Source organism: Homalodisca vitripennis, chromosome 8, assembly GCF_021130785.1.
Source record: "Homalodisca vitripennis isolate AUS2020 chromosome 8, UT_GWSS_2.1, whole genome shotgun sequence".
Taxonomy (NCBI): domain Eukaryota; kingdom Metazoa; phylum Arthropoda; class Insecta; order Hemiptera; family Cicadellidae; genus Homalodisca; species Homalodisca vitripennis.
Window position 1 is genome coordinate 57,895,769 of NC_060214.1, and position 27,624 is coordinate 57,923,392.

General features: G+C 32.7%; 1 protein-coding gene across 3 annotated transcripts in view; it reads right to left on the bottom strand.

Moving 5' to 3' along the window:
- The window catches only part of LOC124367624 (atrial natriuretic peptide-converting enzyme), a 141,207-nt gene that overhangs the window by 40,490 nt on the left and 73,093 nt on the right, over positions 1-27,624 (bottom strand). For all 3 annotated transcript variants that reach the window (XM_046824594.1, XM_046824595.1, XM_046824596.1), the window contains one exon: positions 386-599. In XM_046824594.1, coding sequence (XP_046680550.1) covers positions 386-599 — 214 coding nt within the window. The remainder of the gene's footprint in view (positions 1-385; positions 600-27,624) is intronic.

Here is a 27,624-nt window from a genome sequence, read left to right on the forward strand (position 1 = left end):
ATCGCTGGCCTGTGAGAGGATATTATCAAACAGAATAAGGAGGAGAGTCGACACAGTACAAGTTCGATGGTACTGATAAAAAGTGCAAAGGTCACGACTGGATTTGAACCTATGCTGTCTCTAACTCAGACCTAAAGTCCAACGTCTTAGACCGCTCGGACATCGGCACTCCCGAAATACCGATCTAAGTCTGTAAAAAAAAGATTTCCAATTGTCTATAAATATTTCCAAATACTATGTTTTTGACAAAACAGATAAATAGTAACTTTTAAATAAGTAAGTGAAAGAAAACTCTCTAATCACTCACGATCATCTCCGGATTTCCCATGGTTCCTAAATACAATTACAATCTTAGTTGCTCAAACAAACAATGATGTTGACCTACCCGTCGAAAGCGAGTACCTCCGACTTGAGGAAAGGGTATCTGAAGGAACTCCTCCTATAGATGAGGTTGAGGCCCTCTCTGTAGTCTCTGGACACTCTCTTGAAGAGCTCAGTGGACGGGTCTGAGAGACCAGAAGAGTACTTGTCTCCCTGCACTACTCGGAACACACCCCGGAACACCTGCTCCCCTCCAGGTTCGAGTGAGAGATATGTGTCTGAAACAAACAATTCATTAAAGTCATGGCTTTGGTTATCTTTGAACTTGAATGATAATTTTTTTTGTCATGAGCTTTAGCAATAGTAGTAACTATTCATATATATATATATATATATATATATATATATATATATATATATATATATATATGTGATAAATCATGTATTACCAACTTGATGCACGACAAGGACGTAGCCAGCGAGGGGGTCCAAGGGGTCCGGATCCCCCACATTTTCAATTTTTCCATTTACTTTTTTAATAAACTATTATTATTATTTAAATAGTTCAGTATTACTAACATGTACTGCTCAACAAAGAAACGGGCCAAGAACTTTTTAAGGAACAAAATGGGGCCTTACTCTCTGTCCACTACGTGAAAATATCAGTTGGCTGCCCTCCTACCCCCAAATGTTTTGTTGGCTACGTTATTGTTGGACCAGATTGTATACGAGACCCGAATGTTGTTTGTTATGTACCTTTATACAGAAAACAATAAGTTTTATATTTCTTTGTAATGACAAATCAGGATTATGAAATATACAATGAGTATGGCTGTTAATGATGTAATTGGTTTACTACGAATTTCATATGTCTATTAGTTATATTGATTGTATCAATCATACTTGAACATCGCTTGCACTACACCATCTTAATAAGAAGTAAGATAATATCATAAATATATTGAGTAGCAAGTACAGTAATAATGAAATAAGTAATTAAGGTAATATTATCAGATTAAGGGTTTACTACTACAAATAATTACTTGAAGTTTATTATTGACCAAGTTATTATAGAAAAGTTTGCGGGATGAAGGATAAACAACAATTCGACAGCTGATGAATATTAGGTATATACATGTAGTATATTCTAGGAAGAAGTAAGTAAGTAATTAAATTACGTTGCAAATTCGAGGAATATTATCATTAACAGTATTCCTAGTAATATGGGTATACAAATATATACTTAATTGACAAGTTTGTTAGAGCTTGTTTAGTGCAAGTTACAATGCTCTGAAGTTTCAATATCCAGTCTATGAACATAAATACTCGTTATGGCAATTTACAGAAGTAGAACGCCTTTGTAGACACATTATTTACGGTCTGATATACGGTATTAATAGTCTTGTTAATAACTTCTACGATATTTTCCTTTCTTACTTTTTATACTGTATTATATTTCTTTACAGTGATTTAGTTTCGTGCTGTTCTTGCTTTCTTACTCCTAGTATTTTTGGTGAGAGAATATGATTTGGGGTTTGCTAATATGTGTTGGAATCACCCACATTTTTGTAATCTTCATTGATTCCGGACCGTTTTTTACAAATAAAAAAAAAAAAAAACAAACAAGCTACTTAATTATACTGGGTTTAATGTTGGAAAACAATTCACTTTAGCATAATAATTTTACTTGAATATTGAAGATTCTAAATACTAATCTTATTGTGGTTTAGACTTGGAGGTAGTCAATATTTAGAATTTAAATTCTAACATGTAAAACTGTTAAGGTATTTCAAAAGGTAGAATTTTGACATCTAAGCTTGATGTCATTAAATGCTCCAGTGAAGAAAGAGGTCATGTACAACAGTGGACAACGTCCTGCAGCGTAAACTATGGAATTCTGGAGAACAATCAGCATTACTGATCGAGCTTCGAAGGTATTAAATAAGCAATCAATAGTGTATTATACTGTATTATAATGTTCACTCACTGCACATAACGTAGCTATAGTCGAATCGTTTTTCACTAAAATGCTAATTTTGGAAACAATTAAACAATAAAAACACATTTTAAAAAGTATGACGCATATTGAACAAGAAAACTAAGATGAAAGTTTTAATTCTTGAAACTAAGAATTAAGACTATGAAATAGATAAAATAAAATGGAAAATACTTAATCCATAATTTGTGTAATCTTAATAATTTATCACCACTTAATCATTATAAAGTTACCAATTTACTTGTGAACTTGAACGTAGATGTGTTATTTCCTTCGATTTGTGGCAAAACTAGTGTAACATTTTGTCACTTTTTTTAGCATTATCACAAAGGAGGAATTAATTTAGTTTCATTATCAATTGTTCTATTACACATTTGAAAGTTTGAAGTTGTTTGGAATCCCCTAAAGAGTTAAATACATAGAAGATTTTATTAATTGGAATCTAATATTCACAAAATACCTTTTCAATGAACAAGGAAGGAAGAATCGAAAACCCTCGAGTTCGGTCTGACACTGATTACCCAATGACTGACAGCAGACTCGCTAATGATTCTGACCTCTTGTGCACTGGAGCCTAAGAATTAGATCGTTCTGGAAATTAAATCCGCAAACGGCCTTGACTGGCGGTGGCACGGCGAGTTAATATTCTACGGTATGTGGTTTGATTTATAGCGCTATAACTTGTTTACAACACTGATAACAATGCTTGCCGCCGCGCTGGTTCTGTGGGGCAGTGGTAACAGAATGGTTGTGATCAGAAAAGGCTTGTTCATTTTTTACAGCTTCTGTGGAAAAACAGTAACATCCCAAACATCTTTAATTTTAATTTTATTTCACTAATGTAATGAATAAATTAAAGACACTTACTTTAGAACACTTAATTATTGAAGAGGTGACACATATTTTTACAATACTATTCCAGATGGGCAAAAGATTTTGGAATTCCTATTGGCCAATTTATCAAATAAAATTACGTTCAATAGAACAATTTGTCTCTGCAAAAGCTACATCATATTATGGCTTATGAAGAATCCATCCAGATTTCCGACCAATTACATTTTAATGATAGCAATATTTGTTTAAAGCAACCCTTGTTACGTGATAAAATTTCCAGATACATCATATTATCTAGTAAAAGCCAAAACTGAAAACTGGTGTATTTAAAAATTGGAATATTTTTACATCATAAGTGTAAATTTACTGTGATGGATACTTTAATTTGTATTTTGAGTCCCTTTAAACATGTATTTTGATTCCTGCAGTGTAGTTAAACATGATTTTATGCACGGGATCACTTTGTCTTGATCAATCGAATTTCGCTTTGGGTGAAATTACTGAGAAACCTTATCTATTTACATTTTAATTAATTGAAAATATAAAAAAAATTAATTAAGTAGGAGTTTTATTTTATTATTTGAGTTCTACGTAGAACTAATATACACAGAAGACACAATAACGGACGACTTTAGTAACAATCCTATAGGCTAAAAAATGCCCCTTAAAAATTTAAATTGTGACATTAACGCTCGGCCATTCAATTCTTCTTTCATAGAATACCTTCCTATATGCTCCTTCCATTTAAGATTTCGTTTACGTTCTTCGCAATGTAAAAAGAATTTACAGCTTGATCTAGGAGAAGGAACTTCATTCTGCCATAAACTACATTTCTTCTATCTTCAATCTGGAATTTATTCACCCGTAAGATATTCAATTTCAAAATAAAACCTTGCGTATGTATAAAGATATCAACGTTTTTAACAAATGCTTAAAACACTTTACTGCACGAAGGAACACAACCCTTTCAACTCTAGAGAAATCTGGCAACATTACTGTAATGACAATTTCTGGTTTTAAATTTTATTCACACTTTGCAACATTTAAAAATGTAAAAATACGACACATTTTTCTAAGGAACAACAACAAAATAATGATGTCGTTTGATTATTCAACATCATCAGTTATTTTTTTTAAGGAAAGGCCATCCCCTTTTAAGTTTAAATCTGTCCTTTCTAAAAGGTGACTGGGCCGTTTGAGTATCTTATCAAACAGAATGTGGGGAAGAGTCTACAGAGTACAAAATCAACGGTACCGATAAAGATCTACGGCCATAGAAGTGATCTGAACCTGAGCTATCTCTTGAATTCAAAGTCCGACTTCGTAGACCGCTCGACCATCCGCGCTCACAATAATGCGCTACCGTACATAATTTCTGCATCACGTTAAAGGCATTGGTGACAAAACCGATGGTATGGAACAGAAATCTGAACGATCATAATATGTTATACGAGTGCATTTTAGATCAATTTAGAATAAAGAAATACAGAAAAATTAACCACCGTTACCATACAGATGTGTGAAGCAATTTTGGTTGACCGACGCCAAAGAGCAGTTTTTACTGGCAGGTGTAACAGTTGATCAACACTTATTTGACATTTCCTTTTCGGTGGTTGTTTGCCCTCGTTGCGTCACGTAATGACCGGGGTCGGGAAAGGCAAGGCGGAGTGGCGCGGCGCGGCGGTCGCCTGACGAACCAAATTACACGTTCTTGCTGCCAGTGGTGAAACAGCGACTGACAAACAGACAAACAGACGGATAGACGGATAAATAGTGTTACGCAAGGCACACCTGGCTGAAGGAAGGATAGTCAGGACTAGGAGGTGGTGATCGGATGAAGGTTTCGTAAAGCTTCACGCGTAAAATGTAGGATTTTGTGGATAAAAAGTGCTATGGTAAGGGAGCGTTGTCGTAAACGTAACACGTTATGCTGAGTCTAAATTCTATTCTATTCAAAATGAAAACAGTAGAAACTGAAGTATTACTATATTTTTGAGAAAAATTGTAAATTATAAAATATAATTATAATTTTAGATAGACTATAAAAATCTACTCAATCTTTTCTATTTATGTTTGTATACATGCTAATATTTCATTGCTCTCTCTCAGTCATTTGGGGTCGGGAATGCTAGAATTTTATCCTGTTATGTGATAAACACAATCTCGAGAGATGTTTTTCTTCCGTTGTTATCACTTCGGGCACGCTGATGGTCGGAGGCATTAGAATAAGATAACACAGGAAAGTGTCCGACTCATATGCTTATAAAACAAGGTAAATTATACTTCCGAAGAATATAAATCCTCCTCAATAAAGATTATAATGTTATGGATTCGAATGGTGTTTGGTGTAGGGTAACAAAATAGATCCAAATATAATTTTGAAAACTATAGAAATATCTTGCGGTTCTGTTTCTTGGAATCTGTATTCTATTTCATTCTTAGAGTTCGTTATTATTTTATTTATTGTATATTAATATAAATAAGGATCGTATTTCATCTGACATTTGGTTTAGAATTCGTTGTACAAGTTAAAGATACACTTCAGTGAGCTTTATTTTGAAACATGAAATTTTCATTTAATTTAATTTGTATCATACTAATTTGTTATTTTTTTCTAATAATCGTGTTCATCTTTCCGATAGTACCGGCATATGAGGAAATTATACGAACGCGCATTTTCCATATCCTGTCTCAGTGGAAAGTCTTCTCTTTTTAACTGATTGGTGCTATAAAGTTGGTCCAAGATTAAATTAAACTTTGTAAGTAGAATGCTATATTCTACCATTACGTAACAAAAGCTCTTTGTTCTTCAAATATCAGATACACCTTTTCGTTGATGGTTGTTTGTTGTGTGATGAAAAGTTTTAATAATTTTTAGTTTTAGCTGCCGCCTGTGTTTTCCTCTCTAAAATGATATCACGGATATCGGTACAAATTAGATATACATCTAAAACGAAACGTATAGATTGAAATTCACCGCTAAAGATAGTGAAATGAATGGAGAAATACTATTAATATGTGCTTAACATTCATTAGACATAGTGTCTCCATTATCGAAGACATAGATTATACCGGATGGGGCAGAGAAACTTGCTTATTTGAACGAATGCAAACTGTGTAAACCTAGTCTGTATTGTGGAGTAAACGAAAGTAGAGCGTGCTTACGCCGTTGAAGCGTTCTTTTCAAAGGTACGCTTAATCATCGGCACGTACAGTTTATTCCCGGCCTGTGGTCGTGGTCCTGTCCGGCTTCACACGTAAAAAACAAAATTTGAAGAATAGATAATTGATCCATGGTTGTTTTAAAAAAGGGGAATTGGCGGTTTCTGTGATTTCTGACCGTTAAATTCGTATGATTAAAAAGTTTTTCTCGCCAATAATCAACGAGATATATATGGAGATATGTGGTTCCAGTAGGACAGTACTACAGCACACACAACGACAGTGTCAATGGCAGTTTAGCGGTAGCACTTGCCAGTCCACATTATATCCACAAGAGTTGATCAGCATTGGTTAGTGCGGTTGTCTGATTTAGTCCATCGCGAATGACTGGTTTATAGCGACCGCCCAAGGATCCTGCCTCAACTGAAGAACAACACTCCTCAAGGTGTCTAGAACATACCGGTCGATATGCTGGAAAAACGATGAACGGAAATTTAGAGTCCATCTATTGAAGTGTATTGACAACAATGGACGCCATCTGCTCTGTGTCAAATTTAAAACTAAGTAAAAATAAAATTTAAATGTTATATTGGATGATATACAAAGATTTAAATATGTATCTTTATTACTCTCTTTTAAATTTAATTTATAAATAAGCGAGTTCCTCAACTCCACCCTGTATCTCCGCCAAAACCTCTGCTTGATTTAGGCCGAAGTCAGGAATTATGGTCCAATTTCTTGCAGAATAATATTGGGAAAACACGGTGTAAGTTATCACAGCCTAATCTATACGGTAATTTAATTCACCAATTTAAAATAATCCAATTTAATGCATTGCACTTGCAGTTTTGTCATTGGCCGGTAAAGGGCTTTTTGATCTTTTGTCATTTTATTATATTTTAAATTTGTAACTGCTAGTTAATAATAAAACATAATATACTAAAAATTATTAATATTTGAAGTAACTTCAGGCACCTTTAAATCATCCATGTTTGAGAGTAATTGTATAGGAATCTAACTATTGTAACCATATTCAAGTCAATTTTGTAGTAAAATTTTACACATCTTCGCCAATCATGATTTCTACAACCATAAACCATTCCTGTCCGTATTATACGAGCTTAAATAATTTAACGTAAGCTTACAAACTGAATTATTGTCAGATTTCTTACCGGTTCCAAAATTGATATAGTCATCAATTTCATGCCTGAAAGTAACATAATATTTCAATACTATTGCTTCACACGCAATTTTAAAAATCGAAGTTTGTAGCCTTCTTAGTGACAGCATTTATGACGTAATATGTTGGAGCTCTATGGTATTTTCAAACAGAAATAGACATATGAGGTACATATTATTTCGGTTCCATGTTTGAGAGATTCAAAATATAAATAAAGTGTTGACTGATTCTATCAGTATTCATCAAAAATACATACATATAAGTCTCGAAAACCTAATTTGGTCAACAAGTTTCAATTTCCGTCTGTTATGATTCACTTTCTGTCTAAGGTATTTCCAGCGCCATAGTTGGGTTTGCCTTGTGCCTCGATCAAGAAAATATATACCAACGAAAACCAAATACGTTAAAAAAATCTACTTCAGCTCTTTTAATTTACTTTCTGCCTGAGATTTTAATGCTATACTTATAGTTTGCAGTTTTATCTCAGTGGAGAAACTATAACGTTGGACCAAAAAGTTACTGAGGTCAAACTGAGTCAGTTACGGCCGTTTAAATTCATTTCCGATCTAAATTATTTGTGTTTATATTGTTTTACTTATTAATAAAATAGACACTTATTACGTATTTCCGACGTGGATTAAAAAGCGTCTATTTCCGGTCTATGATTTTTCTGATGATATAAGTGAGTTTTGTATTGTATCCCGATCAAGAAGATGTGTGCATACATGACCTTAATAAGACGACTTTGGTTAAAAAGCATCTTCTTCCGTCGCTTGTATTCTGCTTCTGGTATTAGAAGAGAGTACCATCCCTTTGCTTTCCTTTAACTATAGTAAACATGCCACACAATGTCAAAGGCGCCAACCAGTTTCGATTACCTTATGTGCAAGAATTCACAGCTGTGTTAATCTAATGTTGGTTTTATAACAGCATTTAAATAGTATTTACAACGCATTAGATGATTTGGACACAATCTAAAGTAAAAATTAGACAGTAACTTCGTCTGCAAAATGCATTACACTACTGATCAAGCACTGAATAATTATTTAATATTTTATAGAATTTAAACATATGTTTTTTAATTTTATGTAAACAACGCTTCTCTTCATTAAAACCTTCCTCGTCTTCAACGGATATATTTTAATAAAAATTAGCCGAATCGATCATCATTTATTGAGATTAGTGCTTAGCAACACATTCATTTTCATTTATAAGATATTATTCAATTAAAATATCTATGTATTTAGTTATTTTATTTATTTTATTTATTCAATTACATTGTTTTTACACAGTTTGGCCTCGCCAAGTTACATAAAAAACTTGTCGGCGAGGTCCAGCGATATTTCCTTACTTCTACTGCTCCACTTCTACTGGCAATAATGTCTTTAATAAGTTGTATCGCTTAAATCAATTTAATAAATTAAAACTACTAATGACGATTTTATTTGCGGTTTAGGGCAGGCATCATGTTTCTATTTATATTTGGCAATTGTATGAATATGGTTTGAACTTAATATAACAATAACAAATAACAATAACAATAACAATAAAATAATATAACGATTACATAACGAAAAACAATATAAATTACAATAACATGGTTAGATATCTGAAAACGATTTTTCTAATAATAATAACAATATATTCTTCTAGGAGTTCAGTGGTGTGTAATATGTGCATACCTGTCTGAATTTGTTCCTCTTTGTCTGTCTCCAGTTGTGTGCAGTAGTGTCGTCTGGTCGAAACAGTTTCTGCTAATCGTGGTTAGGTTATGTTTTGTTTTTGGGTTATGTTTATGTTATGTTTGCTCACTGAGTAAAGTGGGTTTAGTGGCCTTTTCGTAGTCGGTGAATAAAGTAGTGTGAATAAACAACAGTCTAGTACAGTGAGAGTGAATCTGAGTAATGAAAATAGTTTTGAGTGTTGTGTGCAGTGTAGTGGAATGTCAGTGCAGGCTAGTGGGGATTGGGCCAGGCTAGGCCTATTTCTAAGACATCTACAAAATGGCAAGTTTTGTCTTTATACTTGATATAGAGGTCTAGCTGTATTTAACCAAATGTAGGCTGCCGATTTTAAACTTCTTTAGATTTGGTAAATTTTCTATTTCACTAGGCAGTTGATTAAATAGATTCGGTATATATATTCTGGTAGCCTGCGCCCATAGTCTGTCCTTGGGGTGTGTATTTTGTACTTAGCCAAATGCCTAGTATTAATAGCTTCTGTCCAGGGTTTTCCTTAAATTGTTTGTTTTCATAATATATCTGTAAAATTTTTAAATATATACAATCCTTTAGGTGTTAGTTGTCCCTTTAAACTATAGTGCTGGTCCAACTTGATTGTCATTTATGTCCAATTCATATCCGTAGAGTGCCCTTAAACATCTTTTTTGTAAATTTTAGTATTTGGTTTAAATGGCTATTCGCTGTTGTTCCCCAGGTAGTTATTCCATATGTGATTATTGATTGAAATAGTGCCTTATAAACTGCTATCTTTGCTGGTTCAGTAAGTTTATTTTGCAGTTTATGCATTATGGCAATACAGGGGCCGAGTTTTCTCTGTAGTAAAGTTACATGAGGTTTCCATGTTAGCCTATTGTCAACAGTTATGCCCAGGTATCTCACAGTTTCAACCAATTTAATACTCTCACATTGACATTGTTTATGACCATGCAAACATTCACAATCATGGTAGGCTATTTAATATTTACTACTCTATCAATTTTCATATTCTTTTGGCAAATATGCATTAAGCATGTCTTTTGGTTGTTTATTATCAAGCCATTGTCATGAGTCCATTTGTTTAACGTGTTAAAATTATTCTGTAGTATTTCTTCTGCAATTCTTATATCTTTATGCTGTGACAGGAGTAGTATGTCATCTGCAAAAGCAAAAATGTGACAATCCTCAATCTTTCTTAAAATCTCATCTAATTAAATTATAAAAAGAGCTGGACCGAATTTGGCTTCCTTGCGGTACTCCGTACTTTATATTTCTCTCATCGCTTAGTGTGTTCAATACTTTTACCACAAATTTCCTGTCTTTTAAATAGCTCTTAAACCATTCTAAATAGGGACCCCTCACACCCATTTTGAATAGGGCGTGCAACAATCTTATTATGCTCTACAGTATCAAAAGCTTTTGAAAAATCAATAAACAAAGCCAATCCATGCAGTTTAGTGTCCATAATTTTATTTCCCTATATCTGCAAACCCTTTTAATGCCATTTCAGTGTTGTAATTAAAAAGAACAAACTGTCACTCCGAAATGTATATGGAATTAAGAAGGTAAACACCAAAAGTTCATATCTGCAATAAGACTCTAAGGATATATATTAATCTAGCTCAAAGTATATTAAAAGCTAATATAACTTACAAATGTGTTTACATTCTCATCACAAAATGTATTATAGTATAATTAATTGTATTTAATATTTGTTAGATTGTATTTTCATTTCACTTAGAGGTTAGGCTTAGTATATCTATAGAACGCAAAGGGACCATTCGAATGTCGCATTCACTGCACAACCATCTAATAATACTCCAAGATGAATTAGAGCGTGTTCATGTAATAACATCGGTATCTGTGACCATGTCGGAGGGACAAAGGGCGATATACTGAACTGTTACTTAGCCACCCATACCGATGTAGCCTCAAAGATAATGGACCTTTAGCAGTGTAGAACCAATCTCATATGTAGTGGATACTGCTGTGTGTTCAGTCACTGTGATCCGACAGTAATGTCACAGTGGAGAACCAGTCATATATCAAGTGGAAACTATTGCGTATTCACCGACTGTGATATTACAATACCATTTCATAGTGTGAAACCAGTCACTTATGACGTGGTTACTATTGTGTGAACAGCGGCTGTTATCCCGAAATAACCTTTCACAGTGTAGAACCAATCTCAAATCGAGTAGATCCTGTTGTGTTTTCAGTGACGGAGATCCCACAGTTGACTTTCCATACATAATTCAGGTTACCTTTTATAAATCCTGGTCGGCCACACGGTGGGTAGGTTATAGCAGTAGAAGTTGATCACAAAACTTGCAGAGCAATGAGAAGAATGAAAGACTGCACTGGTGTGCAGGACACGGAAAGGAAGAGGAAGGAAGGAGAGGAGTGACTCACAATGACCGGTCCACAGCAGGAGGCAGGAAGCTGGAGGCGGTGGTAGCCGCGGGTACAAGCGGGACAAGCGTGGCCAGGGTTATGTCAGAAGGCGTGTCGAGGAGTTCAAGGCCAGCTTTACCGTTAGACACACTGACATACTGGCGGACCTTTCCCTGAAGAGGGTCCCACGCGCCGCTCCGCGCCGTCTCTGCCTAGACGAGATCTGACCCGGCGAGATAGCAGATGGGTTGTGTCCATTGGGAAGAGGCCTAACCATAAGGAAATTAGGCCTCTTAAACAGTACATAATTCTAAATTTACTGGTGAAGATAAATTTTTAGTTTTAAGTGTCGAAGGATTAAAAAAAGTACTACCATGATGAATTGTAATTTTATGGAGAATACTTAGGGAGAAATAGCTCTCTTTTCCACTTAGCCTTTGTAATTGCGTATGTTGCATCGTAAAAGCATAACAAAAATCACACACACACACACACACACACACACACACACACACACACACACACACACACACACACACACACACACACACACACACACACACACACACACACACACAAACAATTCATATTAGTTAATTAAATAATTTTCACAAATTAAAGCCAACAAGATTTTGTATTAAATCAAATACATATTGTATTGTACAAATAACTGAAGTAAGACAGTTAATACACAAAGTTGACCATGTGATATTGTATTTCGAATAAACAGCATAAAAATAAACTACTTAAAAACTAGAAATTAACGAAAACTCGAAAACTAGGTAAGAAAAGCAACTGGGTGTGAGAGTACTTTAATTTTGAATAAAACCGTAACAAAAATATAATAATAAACACTTTTTTCTGGTTCTAGGATATTTACATAAAATAAATAAAGGAGTTAACTGTCACAAATGTTATTTATTAAAACAGATATATTATTATCCATACAACGAGCGTTTATTTTAAGAACTTATACATTAATCCTTCTTTTGGGCACAAAAACATTACATCTCCATGGAAGAGAATTCCATTATTTTTAAACGTTACAAAACTAAAATCCTTATGAGCGTTTTAAGTATAAAAAAATTGGCCTTTGGTTCCAATTAATTTTTAAAATATCCAATTGTATGATCTGATAATGCTACTTCTCGAAACTTTGCACGGTCGCTATCTTGAAACCTTACGAGATATCTATCATAACACGCGTAAGAACAAACACTGTAAATCACCTGAAACTTTTAAAACACTTCCTGACGTTTTTCTGTACGGGTATAGCCATTCATTTTCCAAACTTTGAGCGTTTGATACCTTGAAACATTAAGACATAAAAAAAACCAGCAAGCATAAAATTATGCTTAAAAGTAATCTAAAATGTGTCGTATTCAAAGCATGTTTCAAAATCATGATGAAAAAGTTACGTGGTCGTTATATACAAAATTTGTATTGGTTAAGACTGGCCAATAAGCTTACCAAGATATGTGAAAGTAATATCATATACGAAGGAAGTTTAGTTCGAATTAGTTATAAATCACGGTATTATGTTCATTTTCATCCCGCAAAGTTATCGTATAAATATTACACTCTTCTACATACAAATATAAAATTTACTCCCTTGCCAAACACGTGTTTTATTGCGAAAAACCATATACGTAGAAGTGGTAGACTTCCATATAAAAGGAGTGTAACGCGTCTAGAATCACCTAAATACATTGGGGGAAGGCCTGGGGGAAAGTGCCATGGAAATCTTAAATGCAAGCAATATGTAAATAATTTTAAATGTATTTATTATGTTTTAGGAATAGAATAGGGGAATTTAGGTACGTACACAAAGGGCTCTTTTTTTTGACCGAGTGAACCCTAAAACATGAAATTTGTCACATACTAAATGGCGGCGTATGAGTTTCAACATTTGAACAGCCGCCATTTTGCAATAAATAAACCTTTTGATGTGCAGTTTATGGTATTATGTTCTAATGATGAATACATTTAAAACGATATGATCATTAATGTAGGACTGCATTTAACATTTTCACGACACTCCCAACTCCACATGTGATGGTTATAGGCTACATAAAAAATAGTCAAGGTCCCCGTATAACGTTAGCAATTTGTAAGTTTTATCTGCTATGGTTTAAAAATTATTAAGGTGTTTCCAGATATTTTACACACATTATATACCAGTCCCTGTCTCTGATAGGTGGATACTTTTTACCGAGATCAACGCATTTAGATGAAGTATGCGCGTACTGGTTCACCTTGAATGTTTTAACGGTGATCTCTTAGCAGCCTATTACGTATAACGGTTATTACACTGTTATAAGCTACTATCTCATAATAAGGCTGGACATGCCTGAGATTAATCTTACTCCCTCTATAACCACAGCAGTCCTGTCCAACCGTCTCATTTTTTAACAATGGGTGGAACTCCCTGGCATTGTTACTTATCAGACATCAGGATTTGTGTCTGACATGTGAATGCTCTTCCGCTCGGACATCACATAGATTAGAGGACGGGCACACCCACAGTCCTCTGAGAGCAAGCTTTCTTCCGAGAGTCAGCTTAATTTATGGTTATCAATTGTTACATCTCCAGATGGACGTATGTAGATCGCCTCTTTCTTCTCTACTTGTAATCCGGAGATTTAATTATAAAATTACTCGTATCACCTCATAGGCTTCGTTAAGATAGCAAGTAAAATTTAAGTCTATGGATAATTTTATTCTTGAGAAATCCTAGGAATATTCGGAGAAGAAATATGTACATCCCCTGGCAGACAAAAGAGAAATTGTGATAGGCTTCAAGCCTAATCCCTAACGTTCAGCCAAATGTTTTCGATGGACACGAACCATCGTAGAACTTTTTATTGTATATGTAGACATGAAGTTTCATGGAAAGTTTTAATTCTAAGGATGAAATATTTCCCAAGATATCTTGCGAATAGTTAGTCTACACGAGTTACTATGTCACATGTTAAAATGTCATATGACTTTAGGAACCTTATTTTTTACTAATTTATTAATCCTGCTAGTTTTTAGTTATGTTTACTCATGAGACTATTATAAAAATGTTTACTAACGCTTAGCCAAATTACTTATGGCTACATGTACAATTATCGAACACGATGTTGCCTATATGGAAATGAAGATTCATACATACAACACGTCTATAGGTCAGTTCGTTCACGAGATGTCGTGTGGAAAGACAGACAGATAGACAGACATACGGATTTAAGATTTTCCAGCCCCTCGCTGACTCTCTGCCAATAGTGAGTGCAAATACTAAATAGAAAGATCTTGGTTTCACCACAGTCAAGTTCTACATATGTTCTATTGATAATGTTATAAAATTCCTTAAATTTTGAAATTATAAAATAATCCCAAATGAACCAAGTAGTAAAAAAAATGAAAAAAAAAACAGTAATGTACATTTAAAAAAAAACTTTTTTATAACATTTTTCTTCTCATGTTATATGAGAGGACCAATATCATACTAAACCCTTTCTACAATAAATATAACATTTAAATAAATTAAAAGATATTACTGTACAAAAAAGATGTAATTAAGTTTTTAAACTAATAATAGGTCAAATTTTATTATAATACAGAATTTTAATAAAAATGTTCAATCAGCGTAATATATGTGATGAATATTGCCAATATATTGAACTGAGGGTATACATCAATGCAAAAATAATAATGATACAGCGACGGGGATCGAATAACGTATAAAGCAATTATGAACCACATCTCGAATTCCATTATTCCTACACACTTCTGAATTATAAGCGGAATAGTTTGGAGCTTATTCCTGTAATTTTGATTGTTTCGTTCATAGTAAACACCTGGCCTATCGTATATTCATAATTCATTCTATTTCAAACAATATATATATATATATTATATATATATATATATATATATATATATATATATTGTAGTATTTTCGATTCAAATGATATTTTGTTGAATAAAACATTCCTAGAGTGATGTTTAACTATCACTACAAGGGCAACTAAATATTTTTCAAGAGGCACAGTTTTATCCGAGCAGACTATATCAGACAACCTTGAAGTGCTGTCAGTTCACGTCAGCTACTCCTGACGCCCCATGATGACGTTATCACTCACTTATCAGTGTCCCTGCCATCAAGCGGTTATTGCCTTCACTCAAGGTGATATTTGATCCTGGCTCTGTCCAGCAATGTCGGAGAGAAATCGTGACCACCTCGCGATTATGACCGGTTGTCCCCACATCGTTGTCCTTCCTCCACGGCGAAAGCTTATGGTTTCTCTCATACCAGAAGATGATGATTCTGCCACTTTCGCCACTAGGGTCAGGAGGTTATGCTCTCGGAGGAGGCTCTTTAAGGAAACTACTTAAAGATAATTTAATTAAAATACAAATAATAATAACAGATTGGAGAAAGCATGACAAGGCTTCAGTCATTTTTGTTCATGGCTACGTTTCGAGGATTGGAATCAATCTACTTAATCAGGTGCCAAAAACTTTAAGAAACCACAAAATCCAAAGTAATAAGAGCTAGTAATAACCCTGTTATTACACAAAACTTGAGCACTAAACAACACATCCAATCATCGTCAACATATCCGTATCGAATATCCATCATCAATAGTAGAATTTGAAATAGGAAGATGGAAGAAATGTAATTTCAGCTATACCAACAAGGATTTGTTGATTTGAAAGTTCTGTTATACAAATTTGCACGATATTTTCAGAACATACTTACGTTGAACTTGTACATATTGTAACACTAATTAGTGCACCCTGTACTTCTTGCCTAGTTTAACCATATTTACCCATCAGTTATGAAAGAGCAGATTGAGGAAGTGAGTTGACTTGAAAACTTCGTTTGTACATATGATTATGTATTCTCCTAACATCAGAAAAAAATTAAATATTCAGTGATCTATTTCGTTAACTTGTCAGTATTTCTGACTCTGTTTCTAAAGTAATATCGATAGATCACAGATGTTACTTGTAATTGTATTTTGGCATGATATTTGTGTTAGTACAAAAGCGTTGTGCAAAATTATTGAATATAATACATGTTTATTTTTAAAATGTTAGCCATTATAATAGCAACTGATATTTTAACAAGACAAATATGATCAAATTAAGAAAACACTTTTACTTCCTCGGTTATACGAACTGAATGAGAATAACTAAGACAATGACGAACGTATTATGTGACCTTATTTTAGTGAAGTTACATTGTAGGTTTTGATAGACAAGTTTGCATTTTCTTTCATGTTTCGCAATTTGTAACACTTTTGGGTTTGTTGAGAAATTGTATTTTTGAGGAAAGCGTTGGTTGACAATTTCAAAACATGAGGATGTTTTAATATTCTGCAATAGATATAATTATTAAAAACATTAAATGATAAAAAGATACAAGTCTGGGATTTAAACCGTTTATAAATCGTGAATTTCCTTGTGGAAACAAACAAACAGATGGGCATACAGACAATGACACGAGGTATACCCTTCTTTATACTAAGTTAATGTCTGCTCCTACATGAGAACCAGACTTTGAAATTTGTAAAATAGATATTTGGAATCCTTCCCAACATAAAATAAGATAATACTGTCATATTATGTAGCTCCTAAGTGTGGGGTATGAGACTGAAATCAGTATGTTGTATATAAACAAACACGTTGGATGATAAAGAAGGAATAAACAAACTATCGATAAACTCAAAAAGATGAGACATAAAAGAAAATTCAGTTATTTAAAACAACAACCCAGAAAGCTATGGTGATAGAAGAAAACTGAAGACAAAACTCTCACAGAAGAAGGCTCTCGAAAAATCAGCGGTCCTTTCAAAGAAGACTATAGCTCGTCAAGGCGGCTGGCGTGAAAGGCTAAAACAACAGAGTATTTACTACAATGTCCGTCTGTCTTCTGGCTGGACTTTCTCCAGGGCACAACCCTCGGCTAGCTACTTTCACCCGCTAGATTGGATGCTGCGAATCGCCGCCGATCACTGCGACCATCTTAAGGCGTTCTTGTCAATCATCTGCCACAACTGATTGGTTCTAAATCGCATTTCAGCTGTAGAAGTGCAAGAGACCAATCAGATACACTACCGTGAATACTTGAATGAAGATCTGAATATTAAAGCTACAAGGGAATTGTATCGGGAGTCTTTGAAAGAGAAGCCTTTCTTGCCTTATCTTAATTTGCCAATAGCAATTAAGCATATCCAACAATAAAATCGCATAAATGACGAACTGTAAAAATAATTCAAAAATGAAAAGTAAGGTAAAGCATTCCTAATTTTAAACTTTTTGTAATGATACAGTGTTGAAAAATGTTGAAAAAACACCTGAGTAAACAGCTAAATACGCTAATAAAACAGAGATCAACAAAAATTTTAACTTTGACCATATATTCTGATTCACTTCGTTCAACATTTATAACTTTTTTTCATCTTGAAAGATTTAGCTAATAATCATTCCAAGTATGTCTTAGACCTAACTATCCACTACAGAAAAATATGGTTTTATTTTCGATTAGAGTTGCAACTATTCAAAATTTGTGATATCGAATTATACTAAAAGAGACTAAAAACGATGCCAAGAAAAATAAAATAAAAGAATTCAACCAGTATGTAACTTTATTATTACACGGCTATGAATAATTCAGAAATAAACTTTCATTATTATTATTTGGTATTTTAAAATATAAAATACATTTCAAAGTGATTTTTTTACCTTTTTATATTTTGAATTGGTGTTTTAAAAATAATTTTTAAAATAATACCGTTTTGAAACCATTAAATATATTCTTAATTGTAGGTTATCACTTGACAAATGATGCGTAGGAAAACACTACCATAATAACTGTAACAGACAAGATACAAAACATATTGTCAAAGGAACTTTGACTCTACCAAGTCATGGTAGAGTATGAGAGAATGCTAATTCATGAGGAATGAGCGTCTATGTTCTGTCTCTATGGTTTCTTATGACTAGGGTCATCATTAAAGTTGAACCAAAAAAGCACTTTAGAAGCATCATTATTAATTAACAGTAGTTGAATTTCCGGTTTGTTATGACTAGGGACATAATTCATGTCACAACCAATACAGAGACATCATTATCAATAGCGTTATACGAATCTCGGGTTTTTTTTTTATAACTATGGACATAATTTGTACCTCAACTAATAAACATTTGAGAAGCCTAATTATTAATTATCTAGCAGTAATCGAATCTCCGTTCTGTTATCACTAGGGACATAATTTTATTAATATATCAATAGTATACAATTTGGGATGCATCATTCCTACCTCAAATAATAAACATTTTAGAAGTCTAATTATTAATTAGCAGTAGTTGAATTTCCGTTCTGTTATCACTAGGTACACAATTCATGTCACATTATCAATTAGCGGTATTAGAATCTCTGATTTATTTCTAGGGACATCATTCATACCTCAATGAATAAACATTGAGAAGCCTCGATTTTTAATTAGCAGTAGTTGAATTTCCAGTTTGTTATGACTAGAGACATCATTAATACGTCAAACAATAAATACTTTGAGAAAGCTCATTATTAGTTGAATAGAAATATCAGCAGTAGTTGAATTTCCGGTTTGTTATAATTAGAGACATCATTAATACGTCAAACAATAAATACTTTGAGAAAGCTCATTATTAGTTGAATAGAAATATCAGCAGTAGTTGAATTTCCGGTTTGTTATGAGTAGAGACATCATTAATACGTCAAACAATAAATACTTTGAGAAAGCTCATTATTAGTTGAATAGAAATATCAGCAGTAGTTGAATTTCCGGTTTGTTATGAGTAGGGACACCATTCATATCACAACTAATAGAGAAGCATCATTAGAGATTAACGGTATACGAATCTCGGATTTGGTATCACTAGGGACATCATTAATATATTAAGGAATAAATATTTGAGAGGCATAATCAATTAGTGGTATTCAAATCTCCGCTTACTAAGGACTAGAAATATAACATATATCTCTACCAATAGACATTTGAGAGGTGTCATTATCAACTGGAATCGTTAGCAGTAATGGAATCTTCGGTTGGTTATGACTAGGGAAATCATTTATACCTCAACCAATAATTATTTGTGAGGACGTTATCAATTAGCGCTCTTCGAATCTGTGGTTGGTTATCACTTGGAACATCATTAATACATCAACCAATTCAAGTTTGGGAGGCCTCATTAAATTTTCAATAAAAGGAAATTTGCGTAAATAAATAATATTACAAGTGTTTACTGATTCGTAAACATTGTTAAAATCAATACACCAAGCAGAGGCTCGCTTGTCCAGGAGTATGTTCATTGCCATTGGTTCTGAGTAAAGTCAGCACCTGAGCTGTCTAAGTTGCGTGGGTAGGCAACACTTTTCCTATGGAATTCCAGTGAAACGATTAAGAGTGAATATATAAGCGGCCGTAGTTTCTTTTTTTCTGTATCTCATCTTTACCCTTTGTTTCTGATAATCATAGTGACAGTCTCAGAAAAGCAATTAGTTTATTCTTGGATAAATTAATGCCTTCTCATACAACGTTTACAATACAAATTGCTTACCTAGAAAAAACCTGTATTTCAAGAAACAAGTTACCCGAAATACGATGCTGTTCAGTATTTGAAATTAAAACAAGTTACAACTCAGTACTACTTTGTATCAAAAAATATAATGTTCTATTGAAACACTTTATCCTGAGCGAAAAATAGAGCCAGAGATAATTAGTTTCTAAACAGACCGTGAGGTCCAATCACTGGACGTAATTAAGTTGTAAGAGTGGAACCGAGTGAATTGAAATGTGAAATTCGTGGAAAGCGAACGGATAGTGAATTATTGTTGCCGGTAATAGGTAATTAACTTTGAATCATTCACGGTTCTGAACGAAGCCGGGTGGATACTGACCGAAAGAAGTTAGATTAAAACCGCGGGTTCAAAAGAAAACTCAGAAAGAACTATACAATCCATTTAGTTACGAAAGTTCTTAGAATAGTGAAAGGTGCAATATTATTGCAAACTTATTAATCCTGGATTCCAATTTGAAGTTGTCTGATCTTACCTGGTAATTAATTAACTTTTTTTATCATTTAATAGCTATTAACTAAACACGCTTGTATATACAATCATGTATTTAAAAATATGCATGAAGGGTAGTACTGTAACTATAACGAGTAAATATGAATTAGATTTGTTAATTTTTATTAATTAAGGAATATGAACTCGAGACGCTAGTGTATTCAATTAAATATCCATGTATTTTAAGCCAAGTTAGAATTTAGATCAAGTATCAGAGATAAATTATAATTATTACTTTGTGGTAACTATATTTATGATTTATGAGCCACGTGGAAAAGAATGCGATTAAATGAGGAATAGAATATTATTACTTCGTGTTAATTATCAATTATGAATACTTGAGATGCCACTATATCCAATCATGTGTGTATATAATCTAAGCCAATTATGAATGATGAATGATAATTTAATTGTTAGTAAATGAGAAATAGAATTGTTATGTTTATGTTAATTACTAATTAGGAATAATAAATACCAGTAAATCCAATCATGAAATTATGTATTTTAAGCCAAATGTGAAGAAATTAATCCTTTACATTAATTGCTATTATGAAACTGAGTTGCAAGTATATCCAATCATTAATTTATGTATTTTAAGCCATGTCTGAATGAAGGATAAATAATTAGTGGATTGACTCATCCTTTCAACTGTTAATATTAATTTACTCATTAGGAATATCCTTTAAGGCATATCCAGTAATGTATTTTAAGCTAAGTATTTAATAATTGTATGTGAAAGTTTAACTCAGAAAATACTGGTTTTGTTTACTGGGGGCTTCTGAACTCCATCTTTTCACAATAAAAGGTGATATAGACACTCAAGAGGGACAAGATTAATGTCCAAGAAAGAGTGGGGTCTGCGTAAGGTGACATAGAAAACTCTAATACTGGACATTCTGGTTAAAATCATCCAAAACTCTAACTTACAACTACAATGGTCATAGGATTTTGACATTCAATTTATCCGCGATGTTAAGGTGGTGATAGAATTTAAAGTTGAAAAAGAAAATAATAGGAAGCCTTTATGCTAACCTTCTTAAGAGAACTTGAGAATTAAAAAAAACTTGGTGAGAAATGGGTTAATGATTTTAGACGCAATAATACCACGATGGGTCGTACGTCATTAGTAGTCCAAGAGTCATCACAAATACATTAGGTAAAATGAATGCATAAAAGAAATTCCAAAACTTCTCGAGAAGGAAGAAATTGCCGACAGAGAAGGAACGACGTCGTCAAGATAAAATTATTTACTCCCGAGTTGATAAAAAGAAAAGGAATGCTCATCACGATTTGTCACCTGAGATCAAAGTGGCGCGGTCCGATCAGGAGCGTAGCTAGCAGATTTGGAGCCCTGGGCAACAGTTACAAAAATAAATGTCTATTAACTAAAAAATTATGATTATTTTTCATTTATTATGTAAATAAACATTCTAAATTACCACCTTATTTAGATAAAATTTCTTTAATATAAATTTAATAATTTAACTTTCAATAATATTTTATATAACATTTCATCTTTTCGGATGTGCTGTTATATATGCAACTAATTCAATAAATGTAAATAAATATCAAATTAGTTTCTCTTTCTGCACCAGAAACTTCCCATTTCTGACTATTGTGTAACCAGAAAACAGAAATATGTGAATGATTTATTTGTATTTGTATTGAAGATCGAAAAAGTGAGTGAAAGGAAAAACCCTATTTCAGTTTATTCCAATTAAAAAGTATAATAATCGATATAACTTACCTTTCATGATATATTGTTGTAAAAAGTGCAATATACGATGAAGAGATTAATGTGATTAAATCGTTTTATTATTTTTCTCAAATGACTTGAATATTTTAATAGACAAAAGACAAAAAACTCCTACTTCAGTGATATCTAGATAGTAATTTTTGTAGGGGTAACCAATTTAGCTGTACTCCTAAAATGATTTAAAGTTAGGATGCAATTTAAGTTATATAATTATATACCAAAATCTAGTTCTTAGAAAACTTAAAGTGGTGAAAATCTCAGATATTTCAAGACCCCAAGAAGGTGTTTTCATTGCTATTAACCTGAATATAACAATTAGTTTTGTTAGTAGTCAACCAACAATTATTTTGGAATCATAATAATACTTTTCTTATGATATTAAAAATAATGTCCACAATTTTTTTGATTTAAATTTAAAAATGTCTAGTTCCTACTCCCCTAATTTGGTAGGGAGTCAAAATTAACACACCCACCACAAAACATTACTTTGGCTTCTATAAAGGTTCATGTAATATAAGTATTTATCTTCAATCCCTCAAACGTTAACGAAGGAGTGTATGTGTAAGAATTCATGGACTTCTGATATTATGGATATTTTGTTTGGGCACTGTTTTATTATTTTAAACCATATTGAATTTAGTATTTATCTTTCTTGATGCAGAATTTATGAAGGCACATTTTAACGATTCAGCTGGCATCCCCCAATATTAAGATAAGGAAAAAGACAACATAAAAGGTATAATTAAGAAACAACTTTCAAGTAGTGTAATAAAACATTTTGAATTAATTTCTTCGTAAAAAGGTGAAGAGAGAGAGACTACTTTACTCCCACCTTGTATATGCATCACGAAAGGGGACGTTAATACTAAAATGTCGTTACCTCAACAACTTTTTCATTTGAAGAGCACTAAATCATCATCTTTATTAGGTGTATTACCCCATATAACACGTTTGAGTTAAGGGAGGTTAAAAAATTATGAATCTTTCAAGGTTTAATTATGATTAGTTTACCAATTCTTTTAAGATAGGTCCGTGCTTATGGTGTATGGGAAGCAATTAATTATTTCACATATCCATAACTGTCAGATTTTGAATTTATTTTAGTAAACTTCTTAGAAAATACGTTAGAAAAAAACAACACAAGCAATTTACACAATTTTCCATTGTTGTACGTTTACCAACCTACTTTTTGGTATTGTTTTAGTATGAATGTATAGTTTGATAGGCATTTAAATTTGAAACTTTATAGTACTAAAGTACTGCGTTTCCTAATTTGCCCATTATTCTTCACAAATGATACTGTAATAGGATCACAGTCTTTATATACTTCTTCAGTTTTAACCATGTTCATGATTTCGTTGGGCAATGTAAAAGTAACATTGATAGCTTTATAACATTCTTAGCAAAAGAAAAATTACATAACAAGAACAGTATGTATAACATAGTCTAACTCGTTAAAAGGTATCCCGTTCAGTTTCAAATTTGGGGATTTATGTATTATTAATAATTAGCTATTTTAATTTATTTTTCTAATATGATTTTGTCAATTTATGCTTCGCCTGAGAAAATTGTAATATTTAATTCACAATTCATTTCCCATTATTTCTAACGTACTTCTTAAATCTTAGAAGTGGGCATTTATATTATCCAATATCTTCTGAAATTGCTTTACTAAACTTGGATTTATACCAGGAAAGTTTTAAACCGTACATTTTGGTTTTCTCTTATATAAGAGAAATATCGATTCTCTACGAATATGGCAGAGGCAGCTACGTCAATGGAATGGTGATATGGTGCTTAACTGGAATTGTGGCTTCTTACAATTGTTTCTCTTTTTTCTACAGGGTATTCTAGGCGATTTGAATACTTAATTTATTGTAGAATGAGAATATATGAATAAAAAATCGTTTCTTTATAATCGTGATTTAAGCAGTTATGTTCATTTATTGATTATTTTGTAATAAAATACTTTGATGTTGGTATTGGATTCAAGTGAAAAATCGCAGTATCGAAGTATCGAAAATTGTTGACACCTCAATACCACTACGTATCATTATATTGAGGTATCGAGTTTCGAAATCGATCCATCCTTAAAATCAATATTTCGAATGAACAGCTGATTACGTCTTACAGAATTGTTATATTAAAACCCCCTTACACATGTATTTTTGTAACATGTACTTGCAGTAATGGATATTACGTTGGAAATTTTGAAACTTTACAGGCTATTGGTGCAGGGTCCTGAGACCGTAGATGAAAATCCTATATTAGTGTGTATATAGTGTTGAAGATAAAGTTATGAATTTCATTTCATGTCTGTCTTTTGTAGTTTTGCATGGGATTTATCAGTCTTTCAGTCAGAACTTTCCCTTTCATAAATTAAGAAGTGATAGAATCATGTCTATTAATTAAATAATTTATTCCAGTGCACTAGTCGATTTGCTTAAAAATAAATAAATGTGTCAATGTATAATTACAAAATAGGCAAATCAACCAAAGTTATAAAATAATAAATTTCGCCCTTCCCCTCATTACCTGAGTCAGGGTACGGCACTGTAAGAACAACTAATACATCACTACGGTGGAGTGAGATTTAATGGAAGACGTGACTTCTTCTGAGCTTTCCGCCGAAGATCGTGCCTGTCAGGTGAAACTTACTACTGAGAGAGGCGACGATGGCAACAGAGATATACAGAGGCAACTTCACATATTTCTGGCTCATAATGTTACCACGTAATCTTAAAATATTACTTGTCAGTCTCAACTTATTCCGCAGAGCACTTTTATTTTTCACAAAAGTGTTTAATTTTTAAGGCATTTACAACGCATTATTATCACTGCAGTTTATATTTATTTTAAAATGATGGTATTTAAATTAAGGAACCATAAAATAATTTTTAATTTCATATACAATTTAAATGTTGTCTAAAACTGCTTATTTTGGAAAGATACTGAGGTATAATCTATTTTGAAGTTATAGTAAAAAATATTTACATTCTTTCCAAAGGATGGTAAATTTAAAATAATACAAAAACAGATGAATTTTGTACTCCTCTTTTTTCTAGCGGAAACTTTCAATTTTCACAGGAGATTTGGTTTTCATAATTTTTAATTCAGTACCCTTATATAAAGTATATCCGGATGTCGAGTTCAGGCTATTTAAGAATTTATCAACTTTTCTTTGAAACGTTCTTAATTAAGCTCAAACAAAGTTTCTTAGTTTTCCATGTTTCCATGATGTATTGAAATATACAAAATTTGATAAAGGCTCAAATATGTGTCAATGTATTTCTAGTTTAATGAGAAGTAAACAGTATTTTAAATCAGGGAGCTAGTTAAACGGCCAGCCAACTTTGAAATTAGTCCTTAGGGAAAATTAAACAACGTTTGCGTTAACAGCATTTGAACTGTCGAGCCTCATGTTATGTAAGGGATAATTACAACCGAAACATCACTTCCGGCATGTGTACAACCGCGATGACCACTTTGCACTCTAGGCGGTACCGCAGAGTGTATTAGGTCTCGGGGGAAATTAAACAGCATTTACGCGTTGAACTGTCCAGCTTCATATTATGGTATAGGACAATTACAACTGAATCACCAGTTCCGAGATGTGTAGAACCGCGATGACCACTGTGCACCCTAGCCAATACCGGAGAGTGTATTAGGTCTCTGGGGAAATTAAACAGCATTTACGTGTTGAACTGTCTAGCTTCATATTATGGTATAGGACAATTACAACTGAATCACCAGTTCCGAAATGTGTAGAACCGCGATGACCATTGTGCACTGCCTATGCAATACCGCATCGTGAACCTATTACGATGTATTCTGAAATTTACATGTTAAATGATGTATTTTTTTACTGATTCTCTGCCAAGCGATTCTAAAGTAGTTGGTTTTTAAGATGTGGTGTTGCGAAAATTACGCGTAAGGAAAGTTTTTATGGTTTAATCTGTTAGTATAGTTTATTGTTGTTATTAATTGAATAAGAGTTGGTTCCTGTAAACCATATGTGGATATACTCTGATATTTACAATTTAAATCTTAGTTTTCTAACAACAGTTACTAAGTATTTAATATTAATCCTTTTAAAATATTTAAATAACATATTCAGTCATTTCTGAACGAATATTTAATATTCCATTCGTTATATTCAAGAATGCAGATCAAAGTTGTTCTATGTGTGGTGGAGAATAATATTTTTAAAACACATGTATCTACAGAAACACCGTTCATTCAAATGAAGACAAAGAGTTTCAGCAAATGAAGAATAAACCGTTTACACCCATTCGTATCAATAAAGGAGATCATGGAGTGAATCCTTAAACCTTTGTCCTTTTCAATATCGAGGTCAATAAAAATGAATTAATAGAAACCAAGCAGTTTAGTTTAAGATGTTATTGTATGCCATTGATATCAGCAATTGAAAATTGTATGAGTGTATCAACTTAAAACATATAAATTAATATTTGTGTGTTGTTTGTTTCATAATAATCGAGGAATCGAGAGAAAATTTTCATTGTATAAGCACACAAATTGAATTCTCTTAAAATCAATAGAGAAATTTCCCTTAAGACAAAAAATGAATCGTCAGCGGCGTTAGTTTTAGCGAAGATTGAACTGGGAGAGAATCAAAATAGTAAAAAATATTAAATGATAATTTTGTCCTTACATCGTATAAGTTTTAGTTTGACTCACGGAAAATAAGCAGCAAAACAAGTAAATAAATGTTAAATTAGAATCATCTAACCATATACAGCCTTACAATGGTAATTTACAGTGTAGTTGTGTAGTTGTAGGTGATATAATTGTCGGTTTAAGTGTATGAACCTAAAGAAATATAATGTAAGAAAATGAATATAGTTTCATATTTTTAAACCTTATGATACGCTCCTGTTTCGACCTCAAAATTAAAAAAATTTTCATCCAAATTTTAATCAATTTCATTGATTAGTGGTGGATTTCCTTCCTAAGACAAATTCCTCTATTATTTTCAAGAAAAACAAGCTTGAGTGTTTATATAGTGAAAATTAACTTTCAGATCCTGTAATGTAATAACTTCATAGTAGACCTACTCTCTGTTTAAAATTTACTATTGATGACAAATAATTTTAAAGGATAATAAGATTTTGGAACTTTACATCGTTATATGAAACA